Source organism: Coenobita brevimanus, chromosome 61 (assembly GCF_032717465.1).
Source record: "Coenobita brevimanus isolate Jiangsu-jjx chromosome 61, ASM3271746v2, whole genome shotgun sequence".
Lineage (NCBI taxonomy): Eukaryota > Metazoa > Arthropoda > Malacostraca > Decapoda > Coenobitidae > Coenobita > Coenobita brevimanus.
The window spans coordinates 34,229,487-34,251,963 of record NC_137014.1 but is presented as its reverse complement, the minus strand read 5'-3'; the positions used below and the strand labels follow the sequence as shown (position 1 = coordinate 34,251,963).

Below are 22,477 nucleotides of genomic sequence, written 5' to 3'. Positions count from 1 at the left end.
ACAGCAAAGGATTATGTAATCCAGGTGATTGAGTTTAATGCACAGGAATATTTGACACTAGTAATTCTTGTGAGGATACAGCACCACTTCCAATAGCAATTAGGAAAGAAATGATGGATTGTGGTTTCATTTAAGAGAGCAGACCTCATAATGTTACTCTGGTATACCATCTCACAGTGAAGAGAGTTGATAAAGATAGATGATAGTTGGTCTTTAAGTGGGGATACTCTCTTCTCACAAACTGTTATCACATAAGGCCAACTCTGATCACTCCAGGCATCAAAATGTAACAGACAGTTATTTATTGTTACTGTACCACTGTCCACCAGCTTTATATCCATGTATCATGCTTTTTAAGGTGGACAGGTATTATTATTATTATTATTATTATTTGTTTTTTATTATTATTATTATTATTTTTTGTCATATATTCGTTATACTGTATATTTTGTAAGTGTAAGCAACTTTGGGTCTGGTTAGTACTTGGATGGGTGACCGCCTGGGAACACCAGATGCTGTTGGCATCCCTACGTCAAGTGGGGTTGGTGGAGGATTAGTGCCCCTCCCTGTAAAACAATTAACTCTAAGCCCTTGGCCACCCCGTCTGGGATACATGGCGTCTGGCAATGAATGAATGAATGAAATAAAATATAACTTGTATTACTTGCTGTAATCCATTTGTCTTGTTTTTTCAAGCTGTCCTCTCCTTTCATCCTTTTAATACTATACTGAATTATGCTTTCATATTTATCCGCTAATTCTCTGTTCCCATCTTCTTAACTTGCAAATGCGTTATACCATATCTGTTGTTTGATATGCAATTTAGTATCCATTACTGTCTTGCCATGACACTCACATCATACCTTATCCATGTAGTCTAACGTGCTCTGCTTATTTGTGCCTCATTGTGTCCTAATGCAACATCCCCTGTCTTGCCCTGCTCTGCTGTCCCCTTCCTCACCCCTGCCTGACTTTGGAGCAGTGGGGCGGTTAGTGCTGACACAAGGAGAGGACACGACACGACGCAGCTATTATGCCTGCTGTGCTCTGACGTACCTCTTGGCCATGGTCTCTTCAAACATGGCCCTACAGTGGGTTAACTATCCCACACAGGTATGGTAGTTTATTTTTTATAGTAGCTGTATTGTAGTACATACTTGTGATTTTCAACATGTGTTTATAGCAGTTTTCACTTTTTTTTTACTTTTCTAAAATGCTGTATAATACTGAGCTTTTGTTGAAAATGTACGGTTCCTTTCCAAAAGCAGTCAGAGCCAGTGCTGTCACTTCTGGATGAGATATTAATGGCCTGTATTTGCTTAACCCTCCCCCATCCTGACGTTTTCTGGGCAGTGGTACGCCCCAGTCCCGACATTTTTGGACCTTTTTTTGGGGGCTCAAACATCCGCTTTTGGTGAGAAACATCGAAAATTCATAGAGAAATCGCTCACCTGAGGTTTAAAATACTCGATCCAGGTAGAAGTACCTCCTTACCTTACAGGGTTTTCTATCAGGCTGGCTGCAAAGAAAACGAGTTCTGTGGGAGGATAACTATTCCACACCACTCATAAATGGTATTTATTTATTTATTTGGTACGAATTTATATGTAGTACGAGAGTATATTGGTTTTCAAACGGTAATATAGGCATTATAAGCATTGTTTCACTCCCTAGCTCATCACCATTCCTGACCTTTTTTTGCCACATTACCTGATCATCATTTCTGACTGTTTCTTCCTCTAATGTTTGTCCACCACATTGTCATCGATTGGGGAATCACTCTGGCCCTGAATTTCGTACCGTGGCATGACATGGCTTTACTGGCCAGGTCATTGATAACAGGTGAATTGCTGAGAAAAGGGCATGCAGGGGGGGGAGGAGGTCATGCTGGGTAAGGCATTGTCCCTGCCTGGCATCTTGTAGAGGAAGGTGTCCCGTGTATACGTGCCAAAAATCACTCGCGAAAATTGAAAATTGTGCAAATTAAATTGAAAATTGTGCAAATTAGGGACCTTGCAATGTTGCCGCGTTAATTTACGTCTCCGGGATATGAGTGCACATCGTGTGAGGACGTGAATTCACGTCTCCAGGACGGGGCGGGTTAACTCGTTCATATGTGACCTTATGAAACCACTTCACATTACAGTAAACTCACAATTATCTCTCAGCACATTACTGTATTTGGTAGTAATGTCCGTCACAACAAATGGAGCTGAGTTTTAAAATTCTTTGGGAAGTCCCAAAATTGAAATCTGTGCCAGGAGTCCCGCCACTGAAAAAATTCAGTGTCATGATTCTTGCATCCAAAACTCTGTTGCAAGTCTCATAACCAAAATGCTGCTTTTGATTTTGGCAGGTTTCCTTTTAATTTGTTACCTTTACACATCCTTTCCTGTCTTTCTTTCCTTCATTCTTTCCTCTTCCTTCTGCCTTTGGGTGACTCTACACAGAGTGACAAGCCAAATGGTTTCCTGTACACCAGGAAACCATTTACTGCGCTAGGTGGTAATCACATAACCAAATTTTGGCGCCTGGTAGTTTCGTGGGTAATTACAGTGCTCCAGTCGGATTGAGCCGTTGAAGGTTTATATTCGAAGGATGGTTAGGGTTTATTACTTACATAATGCCACTCAGGGATGAGTTGGGTTGGTCACTCTCATCTTAAATGTCAGGATCAACTTGCCTAGCCCCGGGTTCCTACGCTTCTCATGGGGCAATGTAGGATTGGATGATGATGATGACCTGTATTTCCCTATCTTTTGCCTTCTTCTCATGTTCATTATTAAATACACCTACTGTATATGTACCTCTCCTCCTCAATGGATTCCACACTCTTTTCTTCCTCGTGTATCTCATCCCAAAATGTGTCGGTCCTCCCTCATCCCCCAAGGGTGCTGCACCATGCTCTCTCTGCAGTATTGTCATGCCACATTGCAGCTGTGCTTACACTGGAGTTTGTGGCATTTTTTGTCATCCCTGTCCTTCTACATGTCGTGCTGGCGTCTTGCCTTCTATTGGCATGTGTCAGTATGGCACCAACTCCTACCAAGCGCCTCAGGAATGTCATGTCTCTTGAAAAGGAGCATTATCGGGAAGCTGGCTAGGGATGGACAGTGAGTCAGGCAGCTTAATTTTTTGGTGTCCCTTATGTGCATGGTCATCAAGAAGGCGCAAGAACAAATCTTGCAGTATGGGACCGAACATGGGCACGCATCCCGACGTCTTTAGTGGAAAATGATGGACAGACCCAAGCACCAGGATTTAGACCAGACATTGTTGAAGTGGTACTGCCAACAGTGGAGTAGTGGTGTCATGGTGTGGGGAGCTTGAGGATGTGGCAGCCAAGTTTGCATGACAGCTGGCAATAACCACCACAAACCTCATGGGATTTACTGTATCCAGAAATTCTCATGCGACTTTCTGAGTTTATTCTCCCTAACACCGTCTGTTTTATTTGTCATTCATGCCTTACTCTCTCTCTCTCTCTCTCTCTCTCTCTCACTTGGTTAGGTCTGCCTATCCTGTTTCTGCCTGCCTTGCTAACCTGCCTCACCCTGCCTAACTCTACCTGTGTGTGTCAGATGTACTGTGTGTGTGTGGTACTGTACATTATACAGTGCAGTACAGTACAGTGACATTGTCATGCTTATTACAGTATTCGAGGGTGTTTTCCTATGTTTAAATAGTTATATGGTTGTATAAAGATGTTGATCATCTCTGGGGGGTTTGAAAAGGGTATTACTTCAGTTTTCATCAGTACATCACCTTCTGTCAGCTTTTTGGCTGCTATATGCCAAACAATTGAGATTACTGTAATTACCTGCTGCTGATGGGGCACTTTGTTGTTGGGGCACCACCTACCAGGGGATCTACTGGGAACTAGACCTTCCCAACTATCCTGTCCCAGTGGAGTGTGGTGTCCCAATGCTGTTGCTGTTGTGGAGCACCTCACGCACCGGGAGTGCTTGGCCAGGGTGCCAGTCTCTTCAGATCTCCTCATTGAAGATCCAGTGAGGGCAGTTGGTTTCCCCTGTTATTTCAGTGTTCCACTGGGGTGACTCCATGGGCAACGCAACAATAACAACAGTAACTATAATTATTTGAAGCCATATCCCAGTATTTGCCACATGCACACAGTCCCACAAGCCCTTAACATACAAATTTGTTCAGAAATAATTAGGGTATTGAACATGTTACTTTTATTAATTTTTTATTTATTTATTTAATTTTTCTGGGGGTAGGGGGTTTTCAAGAATACTCCCCCAGTATCCCTGCTTGTCGTAAAAGGCGACTAAAAGGGTTGGCAGAGGGTTAGTGCCCCTCCCCGGAAAACAACTACACTAACTAAAAAAACAAACAAGAAGCCTCGGACAAGGACTGACCAAACGATGACGACCCAGGACCGGACAAAGGACTTGGTAATGAGTACATGGAATGTAAGAGGAGCGAATGATGAGGTGAAAGAGAGAGAGATTGTCCAGGTGCTTGAGGGTGCGAAAGTGGATGTATGTGGAATAACTGAAACAAAATGGAGAGGAGACAGTGTGAGAGAATGGGAGTATGGATGGGGTATATGTGCAGGAGTAGATGAGAATGAGAGGGCAAAGGAAGGAGTATGTATAGTTTTGAGTAAAAGATGGAAGAAGAGCATAAGACAGTATGGATCAGTTGGGTCAAGGATTGTGTGGGTAAAGTTGAAAGTTGGAATACAAATGTGGGCGATTGTGTCTGTGCATGCGCCAACGCAAGATTGCGCTAGAAGAGTGAGAGAAGAGTTCTGGACAAATGTGGAAGTGTGCATGGAAAAGTTTGGAAGGAATGAGAGAGTGTTTTTGATTGGTGATATGAATGGTAAAGTTGGTAATGTGGAGGTGGATGGAATAGTTGGTGAGTGGGGTGTGCCTGCTGAGATAGATGAGAATGGGAGTGCGTTAGTGGACATTTGTGCTGGGAGGGGGTTGGTGATAGCCAATACCCTCGTCAGGCATAAAATGATCCACAGGTATACATGGCGAGTGATGAGAAGGGTGGGTGGTGAACTGAATGAAAGGAAGGCAATGATTGATTATGTGTGTGTGGATGAAAGGATGCGAAGATGTGTAAAGGATGCAAGAGTGTATAGAGGTTGGGGGAGTGGACTTTCTGACCACTACTTGGTGGTGGCCAGAATTAGGATGCAAGTAAGATGGAGGAATAGAAGAAGGGAAAGACGAGAGGAAGGAGTAGTTGCAAGGAGAGTGGAAAGGTTACAAGAGGATGAGAAAAAGGCAGAGTATAAGAGAGAAGTGGAGGAACGATTGGGCAAATATGAATTGGAGCAGATGGGAGACGTGGAAGGTGTGTGTAAGATATTTGCAGAAGAAATATGTGCAGCATGTGATGTGGTGTGTGGAAGGAAGAGAAGACGGAGGGGGGAGCAAGGAAGAGCGTGGTGGACTGAAGAGCTGAAACAGGCTGTGGCACAAAAGAAGAAAGCATACAATGAATGGATGAGAAATAGGGGCGTGGAAGAAGTTGAGAGTCGGAAGAGAGAGTTATATGTGGAAAGAAAGAGAGAGGTGAAAAGATTAGTAAGAAGAGAGTGGATGAGGAATTTGGAAGGAATTTGAGTGTAAAGTGGAGGGACTGTAAGAAAATGTTCTGGAGAGAAGTGAAAAGAGTAAGACAGGGTGGAAGTGAAGTTAGCAGGGGAATGAAAGATAAAAATGGTAGATTACTAGTGGAGAAGGGAGAAAAAGTGAGCAGATGGAGAGAACACTTTAAGGAACTGTTGAACGTAGAGGATGGAAGTAATGCGAGTATAAGTGGCTGGGGAATGGCTGGGAGAAGGAGGGAGGTGAGAAGACAGGAAGAAATCAGTAGGATAGAAGTTGTGGAAGCAATGAAGAAAGTTAAATCAGGGAAAGCCCCAGGAATTGATGTGGTGAAATGCTGAAGCATGGGGGAGAGATAGTAGTAGAATGGATGTGGAAGATGTGCAGATTGGCCTGGGAGGAAGGTAGAGTCCCGGAGGATTGGAAGTCAGGTATAATTATTCCCTTGTACAAAGGAAAAGGGGAAAAAGAAGTGTGTGGTAATCATAGGGGCATTTGTCTTCTTAGTATAATAGGAAAAGTGTATGGTAGGATACTTATAGACAGAGTTAGAGAAAGAACAGAGAAATTAGTTGGAGAAGAACAGGGAGGCGTTAGGAAGGGAAGAGGTTGTGTAGATCAGATATTCATTCTTAGATCTTTAGTGGAAAAGTTTCTAGAGAAGGGAAAGAAGTTGTATGCGGCTTTCATGGATTTGGAGAAAGCATATGACAGGGTGGATAGACAAGGATTGTGGAAAGTGTTAAGAATATATGGAGTAGATGGGAAGTTGTTGAATGCTGTGAAGAGTATGTACGATGGTGCGAAGGCTGCAGTGCGTGTGGATGGTGAACTAAGTTAATTTTTCTCTTTGAAAGTTGGTTTGAAACAGGGATGTGTCATGTCTCCATGGTTGTTCAATCTGTACATGGATGGGGTAATAAAAGAGGTACAAGGTAGGGTAGTGGATGTTGGAGTGGCCCTGGTGAGAGAGGATAGTGTTTGGAAACTCCCTGTACTGTTGTTTGCAGATGATACTGTGTTGTTGAGTGAAGACGAAGGGGAGCTGCAAGGCTTGGTGGATGAGTTTGAGAGAGTGTGTAAGAAACGGAACCTAAAGGTGAATGTAGGGAAGAGTAAAGTGATGGTCTTTGAGAGAGGTGAAGTTATTGAATGTACAGCGAGGTTGGATGGTGAGGAATTGGAAAATGTGAGTACGTTTAAGTATTTGGGTAGTGTGATGAGTAAGGATGGAGGTTTGGAGGGTGAAGTGCTTGAAAGGGTACAGCAGGGAAGAAAGGTTGCTGGTTCCTTGAAAGCAGTGATAAGAAACAGGGAAGTGAGCATGGAAGTGAAAAAGTTACTACATGACAGTATTGTGATACCAACTCTAACGTACGGAAGTGAAGTTTGGACATTGTTGGAAGGACACAAGTCAAGAGTGAGAGCAGTGGAAATGAGTTATTTAAGAGGAGCCTGTGGAGTCACGTGGAGAGACAGGCTGACAAATGAGGATATAAAGGAGCGTTGTGGTGTGGATGTGGATGTGATAGGAAGCGTTATGAGGAACACACTGAGGTGGTTTGGCCATGTGGAGAGGATGGAGGGTGAAAGACTGACGAAGAGAGTGTATGTGAGTGAGGTGGAGGGGGGAAGAGGGAGGGGGAGGCCGAGGATGAGATGGAGGGATGGGGTGGAGAGGTATATGAGAGAGTGGGGTGTGAGTTGGGAGCAGGGCAGTGAAATGGCGGGGGACAGGGCGACTTGGAGGCGATTTGTTTGTGGCCACCCCAAACGGGATTGAGGCGTCTGGCAATAGATAGATAGATAGATAGATTTTTCTTTATGTGTTCAACTCTGGGCATAGGCTTCACAGCCTGCTCGCGAGGCCCAGTAGTCCTCCTACATACCATACACCTCAACACCTTTACATGTCACCACTCTTAAATTACCAGAAGAGGCTGGATGACTCTGTTGCTGATGCTTGTCCAAAATGTAATGCAGCACCCCATACTATTAAGCACATTATGGAAGACTGCATTGCACACAATCACCTCTGCCAGCATCACAACATACACTCCTTGAGAGCTCTGTGGGAAAGCCCGGTCTTGGCCATGACCTTCCTTAGGGACTCAGGGCTGTTCGGCCAGACTGCCTGGGGAACAACTACTACTACTACCACATGTCACCACTTTAGTGCTAACACCCACCGTCCATGTTGAATATATGCTAGGACTGTCTCATACAGAACTGGTGTATTGGTATTAGCAGGGGTATTTTTACAACATGTCGGTGGGTCGCCTGGTACATCAGTAAAGTCTGCTTTTATGAAATTCAGATCCATTAACTGTTCCCTGCCTTAGTGGAGATTTGAACCTGGGCCCGTTAAGACTGCAGTCCACCTCTCTACCAACTGAGCCACTGCCTCGCTACTGCCTGTGGTTGTGTTTACCTAGTTGTGTAGATTTGAGCTAAGCTTATGTCACCATGTCTTCATTTATCCAATTTGTAGTGGTAGGTGGGGGCTCTCACTATCCACTCACTCGATGTAGTGCTGCTTTGGGTGGCTGCCCATTCCTCTCTTCCCTCCTTCCTCTTCTATAATTCTTTCCTTCATTCTTTCCACTTCTGCTTGTGGGTGATTCTGCACTGAGTGACAACCCAAATGATTTCCTGTACACCAGAAACCATTTACTACGTTGGATGGTAACCATATAACCAACTTATGGTGTCTGGTGGTTTAGTGGGTAATGAAGGCTCTCCAGTTGGATTGAGCCTGTGTAGGTTTATATCCAAGGGGTGGTTGGGGTTTACTGCTCACTTATTGCCACTTAGGGATGTGTGCGGCTGGTCACTCTCATCTTAAATGTCAGGACCAACTGGCCTAGCCCTGGGCTTCTACGCTTCTTATGGGGCAACATAGGATTGGATGATGGATGGATGATGGTTTTTTGAACACAGAGAAGTTCTTTGCCAGCACCACTTCCTCTTCCAAACTGTTTCAAATTCAGTAACTGTTTATTAGGGAAGCTAAGTTTTTGTATTTATTCATTTTTATCATTTAAACATCCACTCTTGCCCAGTTTATAGTCATGTCCTCTTGTCCTCGTGATGGTGTGTTGATGCACACTGTCTTACGAAATCCATGGACGTTACACCTAGGATACAAAAAGCCATTCTGGCAAATGAAAATGATGTACAGTACTGTATTTCCAGACTGTTTGGAAATACATCTTTATTGTCTGCCAGTGTGGATTTTCGTATTCTATTTCATGGTCACAATAGTGTGACTCTTCAGCTGACATTACACTTGCAGTTTCTGTCTCATTGTTTGTATTTAGTTTAAACTTGTGATTGCAGAGCATTGATTTAATGGGTCGCAACCTTTTGCCGTGTACTGAGCTATCCACTTAGCAGAGAGGGGGCCTTTTGAGTATTTAAGTTTAGCTAGTGCCAGAAACTTGTTCAGGCATTTGAAAGAAAAAGTTATTGAACATTTAAAATGAATGTTGAACAATATTTTTAGGCAAGGCTTTAGTGAATGGCAAAACTGAGGATAAGTAGTCTGTAACTGATTCATTTCAGCCTTTGATAATAACCCCTACTGACTGAAGATAAACTGTTTTGTCAGGTGGTTGGCAAGTCATGTAAACCCATCCCAGTGATGGTATTGGGGGTCATCTTGGGCCGCAAGTCATACACCTGGCGGAAGTATGTCTTCATCATCCTCATTGTTATAGGTGAGTCAGGCCTTTTTATATGTATTTCTCAGAAACCTGATAGATAGATTTTATGAGGTGAGTGAAAAGTGACAGACCAACTACAGCTGTTTTGTTTTTACCTGATGGAACTGAGCTACTTCCTCAGTCTGAATGTTGATTCATTTTTGTGTGGATTTCGTTGAGTTACAGTTATGATGCAGGAATGAAATTGCTTACTGATTAAGTGGACCCTCCTTTTTTACAGCACGTGGCTATTAGCTGAGCTGAAAGGAGTTAGGATTTTTGTGAGGTTAGAACAAGTGCACCATAGGTCCCATATTCTTGTCAATCAAGGGGGTTCTGGTGTCCTTCAGTACCATTTTATTTGTATGCTTGGTATGGTAGTATGTTCCTGTATGGTACAGTATGCATATTGTTAATACAAAAAAGATATATAAACATACCAGAGAATAATGATTTGTAATAAGCAAAATAAGTTTGAAAGGAAATGGTGCTATAAAGCCTTTAAAGTAGTGGTGGTAGTTGTTCCCTAGCCAGTCTGGCTTAATAACCCTGAGTCCCTAAGGAAGGCCACGGCCGAGACTGGGGTTTCCCACAGAGCTCTCAAGGAGTGTATGTTGTATTGTTGGCACAGGTGATTTTGTGCAGTGCAGTCTTCCATAATGTGCTTAATAGTATGGGGTGCTGTGTTGCAGTCTAGACAGGCATCAGCGACGGAGTCATCCAGCCCCTTCTGATAACTCAAGAGGGCTGGATGATGCCCACATCTCAGCCTTGCCAGCTGGACCCTGTCCTCAAGAGGGAGGTAGGATTCAGAAGGATCCATATCAAGAGGCTGTGCATGCAGCTGTGTGTTGTCGTTGAGTGACTGAATGGAGCAACGAGTGATTTGTGCATGGATATACTTTGGAAGCTGGTTTGAGGCGGGCAAAAGGGGAGAGATGACAGTACTGGTGTATGATATAGTGAGCTGGGTGTTGTTTTGATGTTCCTTTGTGTGTGTGGATGTGTTGCCATGTAGTATATTGGATGGTGTGGGTTTGGAGAGTCTGTGACAAGAATTTGTGTGCCTTTCATGTCTAGGTGATCCTTGACTTTGGGGACTTTGGTTTATTGATGTAGGTGGTGTGTAGGTGTAGTAGCTGTGCAGCCTGTGATTATTTTTAGGGCCTTGTTCTGTATGGTCTGTAGGGTGTTGTAGTGTGTTTCAGTGAAGTTAGAAGCCCAAGCAGGGCTTGCTTAGTTCATCACTGAACATATATATTGTTTGTATGCTGTGGTGGTGGTTTCTTGTTGTGGCTGAATGTTGTATGGGCAAGTGACCTTAGGGCGTTGAGCCTCTCAAGTTATGACATATTGTTTTCTTCTCTCTTACTAACTCCAGATGATTTTAAATAGTTTAGGATAGACTTTTCTAACTATGGAGATTAGATTTAGCTTTCTTTGACATTTTCACTACAGGAGGTGTCCCCTAACTTTAGTGAAATTGCTTGGAAATAATAGGAGTAAAAAGAAGGAAAAAAATCACCGGACTGGAGTTAAGTTCATGAGAATAAAGTTGAAACTTAGAGGAGTGTATGTGAATAAGATAGAAGGAAAAAAGGAACGAGGGAGGCCGAGTATGAAATGGAGGGATGGGGTAGAGAATAAGAATGAGAGAGTAGCAGTAGTAGTAGTAGTAGTAGAAGATAGCACTGCTTTGTCTGGACGAGTAAACCCACCAAATACAGGTAAGCAGTTGCCCTGGAGGGTTGTCATGTGCAGTGAACTTATGTTCCTTGCAACGGTCAGCACCTCGCTCTGGCAAGGTAAAGAGAAGAATGTGGAAGTTTGGTACCTGAATGGATGCTGCATGATTTGTATCTCTCCACCTAGTAAACAGAGGCATCCTAATAAGGTCAACATCACCCTGTTATATGGTTACCACTTAGCCTTGCAAGTGGTTTCTTGGGTTACAAGAAACCATTAGGCTTGTCACTCAGCATAGAGTCACCTTAGGACGAAGTAGGCAGCACAACATCAGATGAGGGGATGATAATCACCACCATCTGAGAGAGGTGTGAGATAAAAGGTATGGCAGCCAGACAGTGGAGGACAGAGCAGTGTGGAGGTTATTTGTTTGTGGCAGCTCCCTGTGGAGTTAAGTCATCTGGCTGTTGATAGATTTAATGAAGGAACACTTGTGATTATACGATGTTAAATGTTCAGATGGGAGAATTATGCTCGCACATGGAAATGTTGTTTATTGCGAAGGCTCTAGTGTTTACTTCACTCCCCTCCGACCAGTGATTATATGATGTTAAATGTTCAGATGGGAGAATTATGCCCACATATGGAAATGTTTATTGTGAAGGTTCTGTTGTTTCCTTCACTCCCCTCCCCTTACCACTCCCTTAACATCCCCTCCCTCTCTCACCCTCACCTTGCCATAAATACCTTTCATATACAGTATGCATGTGTCCCATCTCTGTGTACACCTTAAGAGGGTTCAGGTTTGGTAGAAACAGTTGTATCTTCCCATTAACAATGTACAGTAACTGCATTCAAGTACTGTGTAGTTCAACTGAAGTTGCTCTTCTCCTTATGAACTTTTGAGTTATGAACTGAAGGAGATGTGAGCTGCTGTTTGAGAAGCATGCTTTGCTATACTATTTCAGTGACATCTGCAAAATTCTGTTTGTGGTACTTTATTTCATTTTATTTTGTTTATAGAGGCCCCAGCATGCATGCATGATTCGGCCTTGGTCACTTGATGGTTCGAGCTACCCTTGGTTTTCACACCTTTCACCTTCTGCACCCATTTGTTATCTTCCATCCTCTCAGCATGCCAGAACAATTTAATCCACCCCTCTTCATCACAACAGTTAATACACTGAGGTCCTGTCTTACCTCTCAACTCATCAATTGCAGTCCTAACCTCCCAGGCCTCTGATTTAGAGATGCAGTACACATTCATCTAATCATTACGGTATCATTTCTGTATATTTGAACCTATGAATATCCTCTTCCTTTATTACCCAGGTCTCACTACCCTTAAGTGTTATACTCCTAACACATGCTGCATACAGTGACTCCTTACCACGGAGGGAGAATCCTTTCAGTGTTAGGAGAGGCAGCAGTCCCCAGAACTTCCTCCAACTGCTCCTTACCCAAGCCACAAAACTATTTCCAGTCCCACCTCCAGCACATAATATGTCTCCCGAAACAGCAAAATTCCTCCACACACTCAAGAGAGTCAACAGCAACCCCCCTTCCAATCCTACTCCTACTTCACACCTCCACAGCCAAACCCACTGACCCTTCCCACACCATCCAGTCTCCCAACTCCTCCCATTCCAACCCATCCTAATCCACCTCAACCCTTACCTCCATCACAACCTCCTCCTACCCCTTCCCCTCCACCCACACCACCTCCCCCTCATGCTGCAGCAGCCGACACACATCGCACACACAACATAAACATCCTTCAGTTAAACAAAGATGGCATAAACACCAAAATACATGAACCCACACAATTCACCAAACAACAGAACATACACACTGCCATCTTACAAGAAACAAAACTACACAGAGCACAGAAAACACTGACATTTCATAACTTCACCACCATTCGACAAGACCGGGCCGACGGCGGTGGCTGTGGACTCATCACCCTGGTACACAAATCCATCAACTTTGCAGATACCAGTGCGCACACAAAGTCACTTCTTCCCCCACATGACACCACAACAGAAATACAATCAATCAATCAATCAATCAGTCATTTCCTGTGGCACCCAACGGGATGCATAGGGCCTCAATGAACTCTCTCCACCAATATTTGTCTCTTGCCATCTCCTTCAGGTCCCACCAACACTCCTCTCCTGCTTCTTTTTTCATTGTCCTCAACCAGGTTTCCCTCGGCCTGCCTCTACCTCTTCTTCCTCTAGCAATCCACTCTGGCACATCCTGTATTAAACAACCTTCTTTTCTGTATATGTGCCCCAGCCACTTCCAGCGAGACAGTCTCACATATTCATTAACTGGTTCCACTCTTGTAATATCCCTTACTCTTTCATTTGTAACTCTGTCTTGCCACTTTACCCCAAGAATCCTTCTCAGTATTTTATTCTCAAATCCTAATACATTCTGATCTGTTGCAATTGTACTGTACCATGACTCATGCCCGTAAATTAAAATTGGTCTAACCATGGACTTGTAAATTTTCACTTTAGTATGTACCAAAAGCATATTATTATTCCAAACAGATTTCAACATTCCAACAGCTCGCCAAGCCTGTCTAATCCTCTCCTCAATTTCATTGTTTAATGATCCATTAGATGATACAATCGTTCCCAGATATTTAAAGTTTTCTACATTCTTCACCACATTATTCCCAATTACACAATGGATTTGGTTCTCCACATTCATATTAATAATTTCAGTCTTTCCACAATTTATTACCAATCCCACTTTTTCTCCTTCCTCCACCAGACAATTGAGCACCCTCTGCTTCTCGTAAATACTTCTGCAAATCAGTACAATATCATCAGCATAGTCCAAATCCATCAGCTTCTTATTTTCTGTCCAGTTAATTCCTGCACCTGTTCTCCTTACAACCTTTTTCATAACATAATCCATAACCAAAACAAACAACAATGGCGAAAGAACTCCTCCTTGAATCACTCCTGACCTAACTTGAAATGGATCACTCAAAGAACCACCCACCATTACCTTACAAAAAGTACCTTCATGCAGGCTTCTAATAATATTTACAAACTTTTCTGGTATACCATAGAATCTCATAATTTTCAACATAGCTCCACGTGAAACACTATCAAACGCCTTTTCAAAATCCACAAAACACATGTTAAGTGGCATTTTCATCTCATTAGCTTGTTGCATTAGATGCCTTACAATAAAAATCTGATCATTACAACCTCAACCCTTTCTAAATCCCGCTTGTTCTTCTCTTAAAATTTTATCAATTACTGGCTCTATTCTGTTCAACAAGATTTTGGAAAAGACTTTTGCAACTACAGGTGTCAAAGTTATCCCCCTCCAATTGCCACACACACTTAAATCTCCCTTTTTTGGTATTTTTATAATCACTCCATTTTTCCACTCTTCTGGAATTCCACCATTATCCCAAGCCACATTAAAAAGTTTCAAAAACGCATTCATCAACTCATCATTTTCCACCTTAAGCATTTCAGGGAATATTCCATCCTCACCTGGAGCCTTAAAATTCTTTAACTCCTTTATAGATTTTGCTACCTCTTCCAAAGTTATATCCCCTGTTTCTATCTGCAAATCTCTCTCGGCTGGCAAAATGTCCTCTTCAGCTGGGATTGGTCTATTTAGAACAGATTCAAAATGCTCTTTCCACCTTCCTTTTATATCCAAATCTTTAGTCATCAAATTACCATTTCTATCTCGGACAGGTATTTCCTTCCTTCTCCTTTCAGTCTCAGTTAACTCCTTTATGGCCTGATACGCTACTCTTGTGCTCTGACCGTCATTTTTACTTAATTTAATTTCTGTCTCTGTCACCTTTTCATCATATAGTCTCCTCTTATCACGTCTAACGAGTCTTTTTACTTCAGAATGTAAACTCCAGTACTTTGCTCTAAGTACTTCAACTACCTGGCCATCAACATGTTGTTCTTCACTTCTTAACTTAGCCTCTTTCCTTTTCTGAATTAAATTCCATGTTTCATCTGACATCCACTTTTTCCTTCTCGCTTTTCCCGTTTTCTTAATAGTAACCTTAGCACTCTCATGCAAAACCTCTTGTACCTCTCTCCACATTTGATTAATATCATTGTCTTCAGATTCCATGAAAGTCAGCAGGACTAGAAACCTGTTTCTACATTCGCACCGAAACTTTTCCCTCGTGCTCTCATCACTTCTCAGCTCATCAAAATCATAATTATTACCTCCTGTACAATTACCATTAACGTTTCTCTTAAGTTTTATTTTAATCTTTGACACAACAAGTTGATGATCACTACCTATATCTGCCCCCCTCCTTATGCAAACATCTTGCAAATAACTTCTATGCCTTCTGCTAATTGCAATGTGGTCGATCTGGTTACAATATTTACCACATGGTGAAATCCAAGTAGTCTTATGTAATTTTCTGTGCTCAAAGATAGTTCCACCAATGATAAGGTCATTTGCAAAACAAAAGCTTGCAAGTCGCACCCCATTCTCGTTTCTTATACCAACACCCTCCTTACCCATACAATCTTCAAAGAAATACAGTCAATTAAAATACGCACTGGTAACAAATCACATATAACAATCGCTAACACATACATTCTCCCCCCATCGTCCCCCACAGTACCACACAGTTACTCTCCACAGATGCACCACATCACTAACATACCCAACATCATCCTGGGTGGTGATTTCAACGCCACGTCGTCGGCCTGGCATGTCAACAACCCTGACACAGACAGAGGGCTGGTACTACAATCCCAGACAGATCATCTTTTCATACTAAACAGTCTAGACCAACATACCCATATCCCACACCAAGCCCTCTTCCTCCCATCATCTCCAGACATCACCTTCTGCTCCCCAAACCTCGCTCCCACTACATCATGGAGAGTGGTCAAAACCCTAGGTTCTGATCACCTCCCAATCATCATCACTGCCAAAACCAGAATCACCCCAGCTGGCCACAAACACACATACACTAATTATAAGAGAGCCAACTGGGAGGCCTATGTAACTGAAATTAGAACAACATTTTGAAACACTAAACAGTACACCCATCACAGATATCAACACCGCTGTGCACACTTTCAATACAATCATACAAAACGCAGACAAAAGACACATCCCGAGAGGCAACAGAAAGAAACACAACCCCAACTTCACACCAGAAATTCAAGGCCTCATCAGACAGTGGGACACACTGCAACACTGCCCAACACCCCATACACAAGACACCATACAACAAATACAGGAACTCAACACTCAGATAAACAGTAAAATATCAGAACAGCAAATACTAAACTGGAAAAATTACCTCTAAACATTTGACCACAAAACACACATCAGCAAACTCTACAAAACACTAAACAGCATCACACTTTCCAACAGCAACACCATACAATCGCATGCTGCCATCACAACAACAGACACCATACCCTCAAACAAACAACAAGCAAACACTTTCATCAATCACTTTTCTCAAGGCAGCCATCTAACCCCCCATCCAGAAGACCGACGTATCATCAGACGTAAGAGACAGTTCCCCACAGACCCAGACTACGCACCTTTCACTTACAACCAGACGAAGCACATCATTAACAACCTCAAGCACTCATCTGCCTGTGGACCTGACAACATAAGCAACATTCACCTTAACCCCTTAACCGCGGGGCGTCACTTTTGTGACGCTCGGGCGCAATGGATCATACCGCGGGGCGTCACTTTTGTGATTCTGTGTTATTTTGAATTATCCCGCACTTACAAGTGGTGGCTTGTATCATCTGTCATTACTGCCAATGTCCAACACCAGTCAGCACTCCAAATCTCATCTGTACTCCCATCCATTGTTGACAATTTAGCCATTTTTCCCTGTTCCTGACTCCCCTCCCTACCTCCCCTCCATTACCCTGTCCTCTCACCTCCCACGCCGCGCTGCGCTAAAGCAAATTTCCCCCGGAATTATCTACTGATTCCATTCATTGAAATAAGCCCTATGCCCTATTCTTATACAAAATAATGTATACCAAAAAGAAATAAGGTAAGTGATAGTGTTATACACCTTGATTTGGCTAATTATCACCTGACAACACCTCACGTGCACTCGTTCACTAATTTCCCACGGAAATTTCCCCTTTGAAATATGCCGTATAATCTATTCTCGTAAAAAAAATTTATATAAGAAAGGAAGGGAGAGGCCAAAGTGACATTTACATTCACTTGGAACTACCTACTTTTTTCTGTATTTTCGAGATTTCTTACTAATCATTTTATAGCATGTACTGCCACTGTCCACCAATAGTCCGCACTCCTAATCTCATCTGTACTCCCATCCATTATTGACAATTTAGCCATTTTCCCCCGTTCTTGACTCCCCTCCCTACCTCCCCTCCAGTACCCTTTCACCCCTCCCTACCTCACCTCCTTTACCCTTTCCTATCGCCTACCCTGCCGCGCTGCGCTAATCAGATCTCCCCCGGATTTTTCCACACATTTCATCCATTGAAATAAGCCATATGCCCTATACTTATACAAAATAATATATACCAAAAAAAAATAAGGTAAATGATAGTGGTATACACCAGGAATAGGCTAATTATCACCTGACAACACCTCACATGCATTCATTCGCTAAATTCCCATGGTAATTTCCCCTTTGAATTATGCCTTGTAATCTATTTCTGTAATAAAAATATATATCAGAAAGGAAGAGAGAAGCCTAAGTGACATTTACATTCATCTGGAACTACCTATTTCTTTATGTATTGCCGAGATTTTCTACCAATAATTTCTTGGCATGTAAGTTAGCAGCTGTCAGTCCCATTGTCACTGTCAACCCTTGCCTTCTCAGATAAGCCGCGACATTTGGTTCCTTTTCCTCCTCTGTGGTCAAAGCATGTCGCACTCGCGCCCTGCCATTTCTGCTGCTTCTGTGCCCATTGCAAAGGGCCCTGTGACCTCTACACTCAGAAAAACTCGTGGGGGAAGCAGGAAAGGACTAAGTGACTCTGCAATGGAATGTGAACTAGCCGAATTATCAATGATAATGATGGATAGTGACTATGACCCTTTGGGGGATTCGTGTGATGAGCCGGGTGAGGAAATCGTGCCAGAAACTACTAGTACGAGTGCTTCAGTGTCCCAAGTTATCCCTAGCTCCAAGGGGAAGGAGCTGTTAGTGCAGCAAAGGAAGGAATTTGGGAAGGGAATGAAAAGGCGGCGGGTTAGCCCCGGAACAATGGCCCCGCGTGACCCAGCCCGCCATGAGTCCCGATCCCCAAGCCCCACTTCACTCATTTCTTCCTCTTCTTCTGCTGAATTATCTCCGGAGTCTTCATAGTCGGAGTCACCACCAGCATCAACAGTGAAGGCAGGCCGTAGAGGAAGAGGTAAATCCCTGACCTGTAAAAGTAGAGTTGCCAGTAGAGTAAGGGCTGCTAGTGCTGTACAGCAACCCAGGGTCAGTGCGAGTGACCTTGAACCAGATAAATCTGCCTCACAGCCACCCTCCACCGTCACCCACCCTACACTGCCACGACAGGGAATCCTGGACGCCTTCGCGTGGACGGAAGGGTCCGATTTTGTGCCTGAACATCTCCATTTTGACGAGAGTTCCTCAGGAATACAGCCTGCCTTCACTCTTGACGAGGATACTGAGTGTGTGGACTTCCTTTTGGCCTTCCTCGATGACGAAGTCATGCAGCACATATGTGATGAGACCAACAGGTATGAATCACAACGTGCTACAAGTGGTACAGGTGCAGCCAAGATGCAACAGTGGTCCATGCTGGGAGCGCAGGAGCTGTATGTGTTCTTCGCCCTCATGCTTCTCATGCCACACTCAAAGAAGCATGAGTTGGAAGAATACTGGTCCATGGACCCCTTACTACCCTCACCCACCTTCAATAAGTACATGGCCAGAGATCGCTTCCGGAACATCATGGGAAACCTGCACTTTGCCGACAACGATGTACCTTCCCAAACCGACCCACTCTGGAAGATCCGGGAGATTCTGAGCAGAATGAAGGATAAGTTTATGACATTCTTCCACCCCTTTCAGAAGGTTGTCATTGACGAATCCTTGGTTTTGTTCAGAGGACGTCTTAGGTTTGTGCAGTACATTCCAAGCAAACGCCATCGCTTTGGAATCAAGTTCTTTGTACTGTGCGACTGTAAGACGGGGTACATCCTTGACTTCGTCATTTATTCAGCCAGCACTGTCGATCTTGATAAAACACACCCCCTTGGCTTCTCAGGCTGTGTAGTGAAAGTGCTCCTTGAAAGGTATTTTGGTGGGAATCATGTGCTGTATACAGACAACTATTATACAGCACCGAAACTTGCCAAATACCTTTCTGAGCACGGCATTGGCTCCTGCGGCACTGTCAAAAGTAATCATGCCCACTTCCCTAAATTCACAGAGGCAGGAACCTCTCAGCGAGGAGACGTGCACCTACGCAAGTCTGAGAAGATGCTGGCAATACGGTGACATGACAAGAGGGTCGTGCACATGCTCACCACCGTACATAAGGGGGAGATGACAGACAGTGGGAAGGTCGACTGTAGGACAGGCGAACCTGTGATGAAACCTGATGCTGTGTTGGACTACAATATCAACATGCGGGTGGTGGACAAGTCCGACATAATGATTGGTGAGATCGACTGCCTCAGGAAGAATATTAGGTGGTACAGGAAAGTTTTTCTGCATCTCATAGATATGACGATGCTGAACGCCTTCATCCTGTACAAGATGAAGGTCAAGCCACCCAAGTCCTTCTCCCTGAGGTTGTTCACCAGGACTTGTGTCCAGCAGCTGCTGGAAAGATATGGTAGGGTGACAGCAGCAACTCCAAGGCGCCATCCAGTAACACTTCCTGACCGACTTGAGCAGAGGGCGTATATGGATCGGCACAGACTGGAGCTAATGCCTGCCACAGGGTAAAGGAAGGCTGCGATCTGAAGGTGTCAGATGTGTGCACATACCACCCGCCGCACACCTGAGCACAAACGCACCTCTTGGCAGTGCGCTGAGTGCCAGGTTCCCCTCTGTGTTACCTGCTTCTTTGATTACCACAGCCAGAAGCAGTTCTAACAGTGCAAGTGGGAAAGGAGAATAATGTGGAAATAATGTGTAAATAGCAAGTGAAACCAATGGATGTTCAGTACATATGATTGAACAGTGTATTATAGTTTTATCTTACTGAAAGTGACAGTGAATAACATAGTGTAAGTAAAATAGAAGGGTAAATATTGAAAATACAATAGAAAATGTAAACAGTAATGTAAGTAATTAGTAATATAAGAATATGAGTACAAATACTTTATGTTATAACAGTGAAAGTGAATCCGTGGCTCTCTATGTATTTTACTGAATGAAAAATTGAATGACTTCAGTGACAATAAACTAATACTACTGAAGGAAACTTATGGATAAAGACTGCAGATATATATAAGTGTGATATAGTAATAGAAATATAAAGTGTGAGGGGTTTTAGGAATAATAAATGACAGAGTACCAAGAGAGAACTAGCGCAAGTGCGACGGTCAGACACACTCGTAATTTCCATTGCTTTCACAGTGTTTTTTTTTTTTTTGGAGTATGGATCCCAAACTACTTGAAAATCATAGAGTAGTGTTTATAGTGTTAATATCTGGCTGTGGTAATCATATTACGGGTTGTCGGGAAGTGTAAAGTGGAGACTTCGTTACCCAACTTCAGAGGTCTCCACAAGTCCTACGGTAACCGACGAAGGCTCAACAAACATTCCAGGAGAAAGCTGAAGGTATGTGCCATAAGCATATGTAATTTTAATATTCTAGGACTAATAACTGATTTTTGGCAAATATTTTTTGAGAGTCTGTCGGAGCCCGAATAACTCCGCGGGACACACAAAACATTGGTAAACATGCCCACGGTGTAGGGGTTAAACAACACATCACAAACATTAAAAATAAAATAACACCAAGACTCAATGCTTTGAGGTCACTTGCCCATACAATATTCGGACACAACAAAGAAACCACCACCACAGTATACAAACAATACATACATTCAGTGATGAATTATGCAAGCCCTGCCTGGGCTTCTAACTTGACCAAAACACAGTACAACACTCTACAGACCATACAGAACAAGGCCCTAAAAATAATCACAGGCTGCACAGCTGCTACACCCACAGACCACCTACATCGAGAAACCAAAGTCCTCAAAGTCAAGGATCACCTAGACATGAGAGGGACTCAGTTTCTTGCTGCAGCCTCCACAAACCCACAACATCCACTACAGTACATGGCAGCACATCCACCCACACCAAGGAACATCAAAACAACACTCAGCACACGATACCATACACAAATACTGTCATCTCTCCCCTCTCGCCCACCTCAGACCAGCTTCCAGAAGCATATCCACACTCAGATCACTCGCCGCTCCATTCAGTCACTTAAAGACAACACACAACTGCATGCACAGCCTCCTGACATCCATGCTTCTGAATCCTATCTTCCTCGTGAGGACAGGGTCCACCTGGCCAGGCTGAGATGTGGGCACCATCCAGCCCTCTTAAGCTACCAGAAGAGGCTGGATGACTCCGTCGCTGATGCCTGTCCAGGATGCAGCACAGTACCCCATACTATTAAGCACATTATGGAAGACTGCATTGCATACAATCACCTACGCCAGCAACACAACATACACTCTTTGAGTGCTCTGTGGGAAAGCCTGGTCTCGGCCATGGCCTTCCTAAGGAACTTGGGGCTGTTCGGCCAGACTGCCTAGGGAACAACTACTACTACTACTACAGCAAGAACATTCCTTTTATGCTTCTCGGTCTCTGCATGATGTCCCCAACCAACCCGTGACTCACATGAAATCAGCATTATTTTGCGGCCTACCTCTAATACCACTACATCTTCTATGCACCCACATATCATACACTGCACAAAATTGAATTACCTATACTTCCCACATGCTTACGGCAAACCGCACATGGCCGCACTCCCTTTGCATTGACAGTATCGCCACCAGCTCTAGATATCATGACTTTTGTTTTATCTGTGTTTACTCCCAAACCTTTGTACCCATTCCGTCTCTCCTCACTTCCTAAATCTCTCCATTGCTTCCTCTCATTCTCTACAGTCAACACCAAGTCATCAGCATACATCTCCCATGGGAATCTGTTTTTGAAGTAACATGAAAGAGCTTCAAGCACCATGGTAAACATAAGGGGTGCAAGACTGACCCCTGATGCACACCAACATTCACGAAAAACTCACTCAAATCTCCATTCACTCTCATCTGAGTGTGAGCACCCTCATAAATTGGAGTAACCACTCCAACCATCCACTTCTCAATCTCAAGCTTTCTCATTGTTCACTTCTCCACCTTCCTAGGAACTGTGTCAAAGGCCTTGTCCGTATCAACAAAAGTGAAGCAGAGCTCCCTCTTCTTTCCAGTATATTTTTTCTGAAGCAGTTGGACCA

The 22,477-nt window shown here is 43.5% G+C and overlaps 1 protein-coding gene across 1 annotated transcript in view; it reads left to right on the top strand.

Annotated features, from left to right (window-relative positions):
• meigo (Solute carrier family 35 member B1 homolog meigo) overlaps positions 1-22,477 on the top strand; it is an 89,080-nt gene that overhangs the window by 5,741 nt on the left and 60,862 nt on the right. The window contains exons 3-4 of the mRNA XM_080275314.1: positions 983-1,113; positions 9,205-9,313. Coding sequence (XP_080131440.1) covers positions 983-1,113; positions 9,205-9,313 — 240 coding nt within the window. The remainder of the gene's footprint in view (positions 1-982; positions 1,114-9,204; positions 9,314-22,477) is intronic.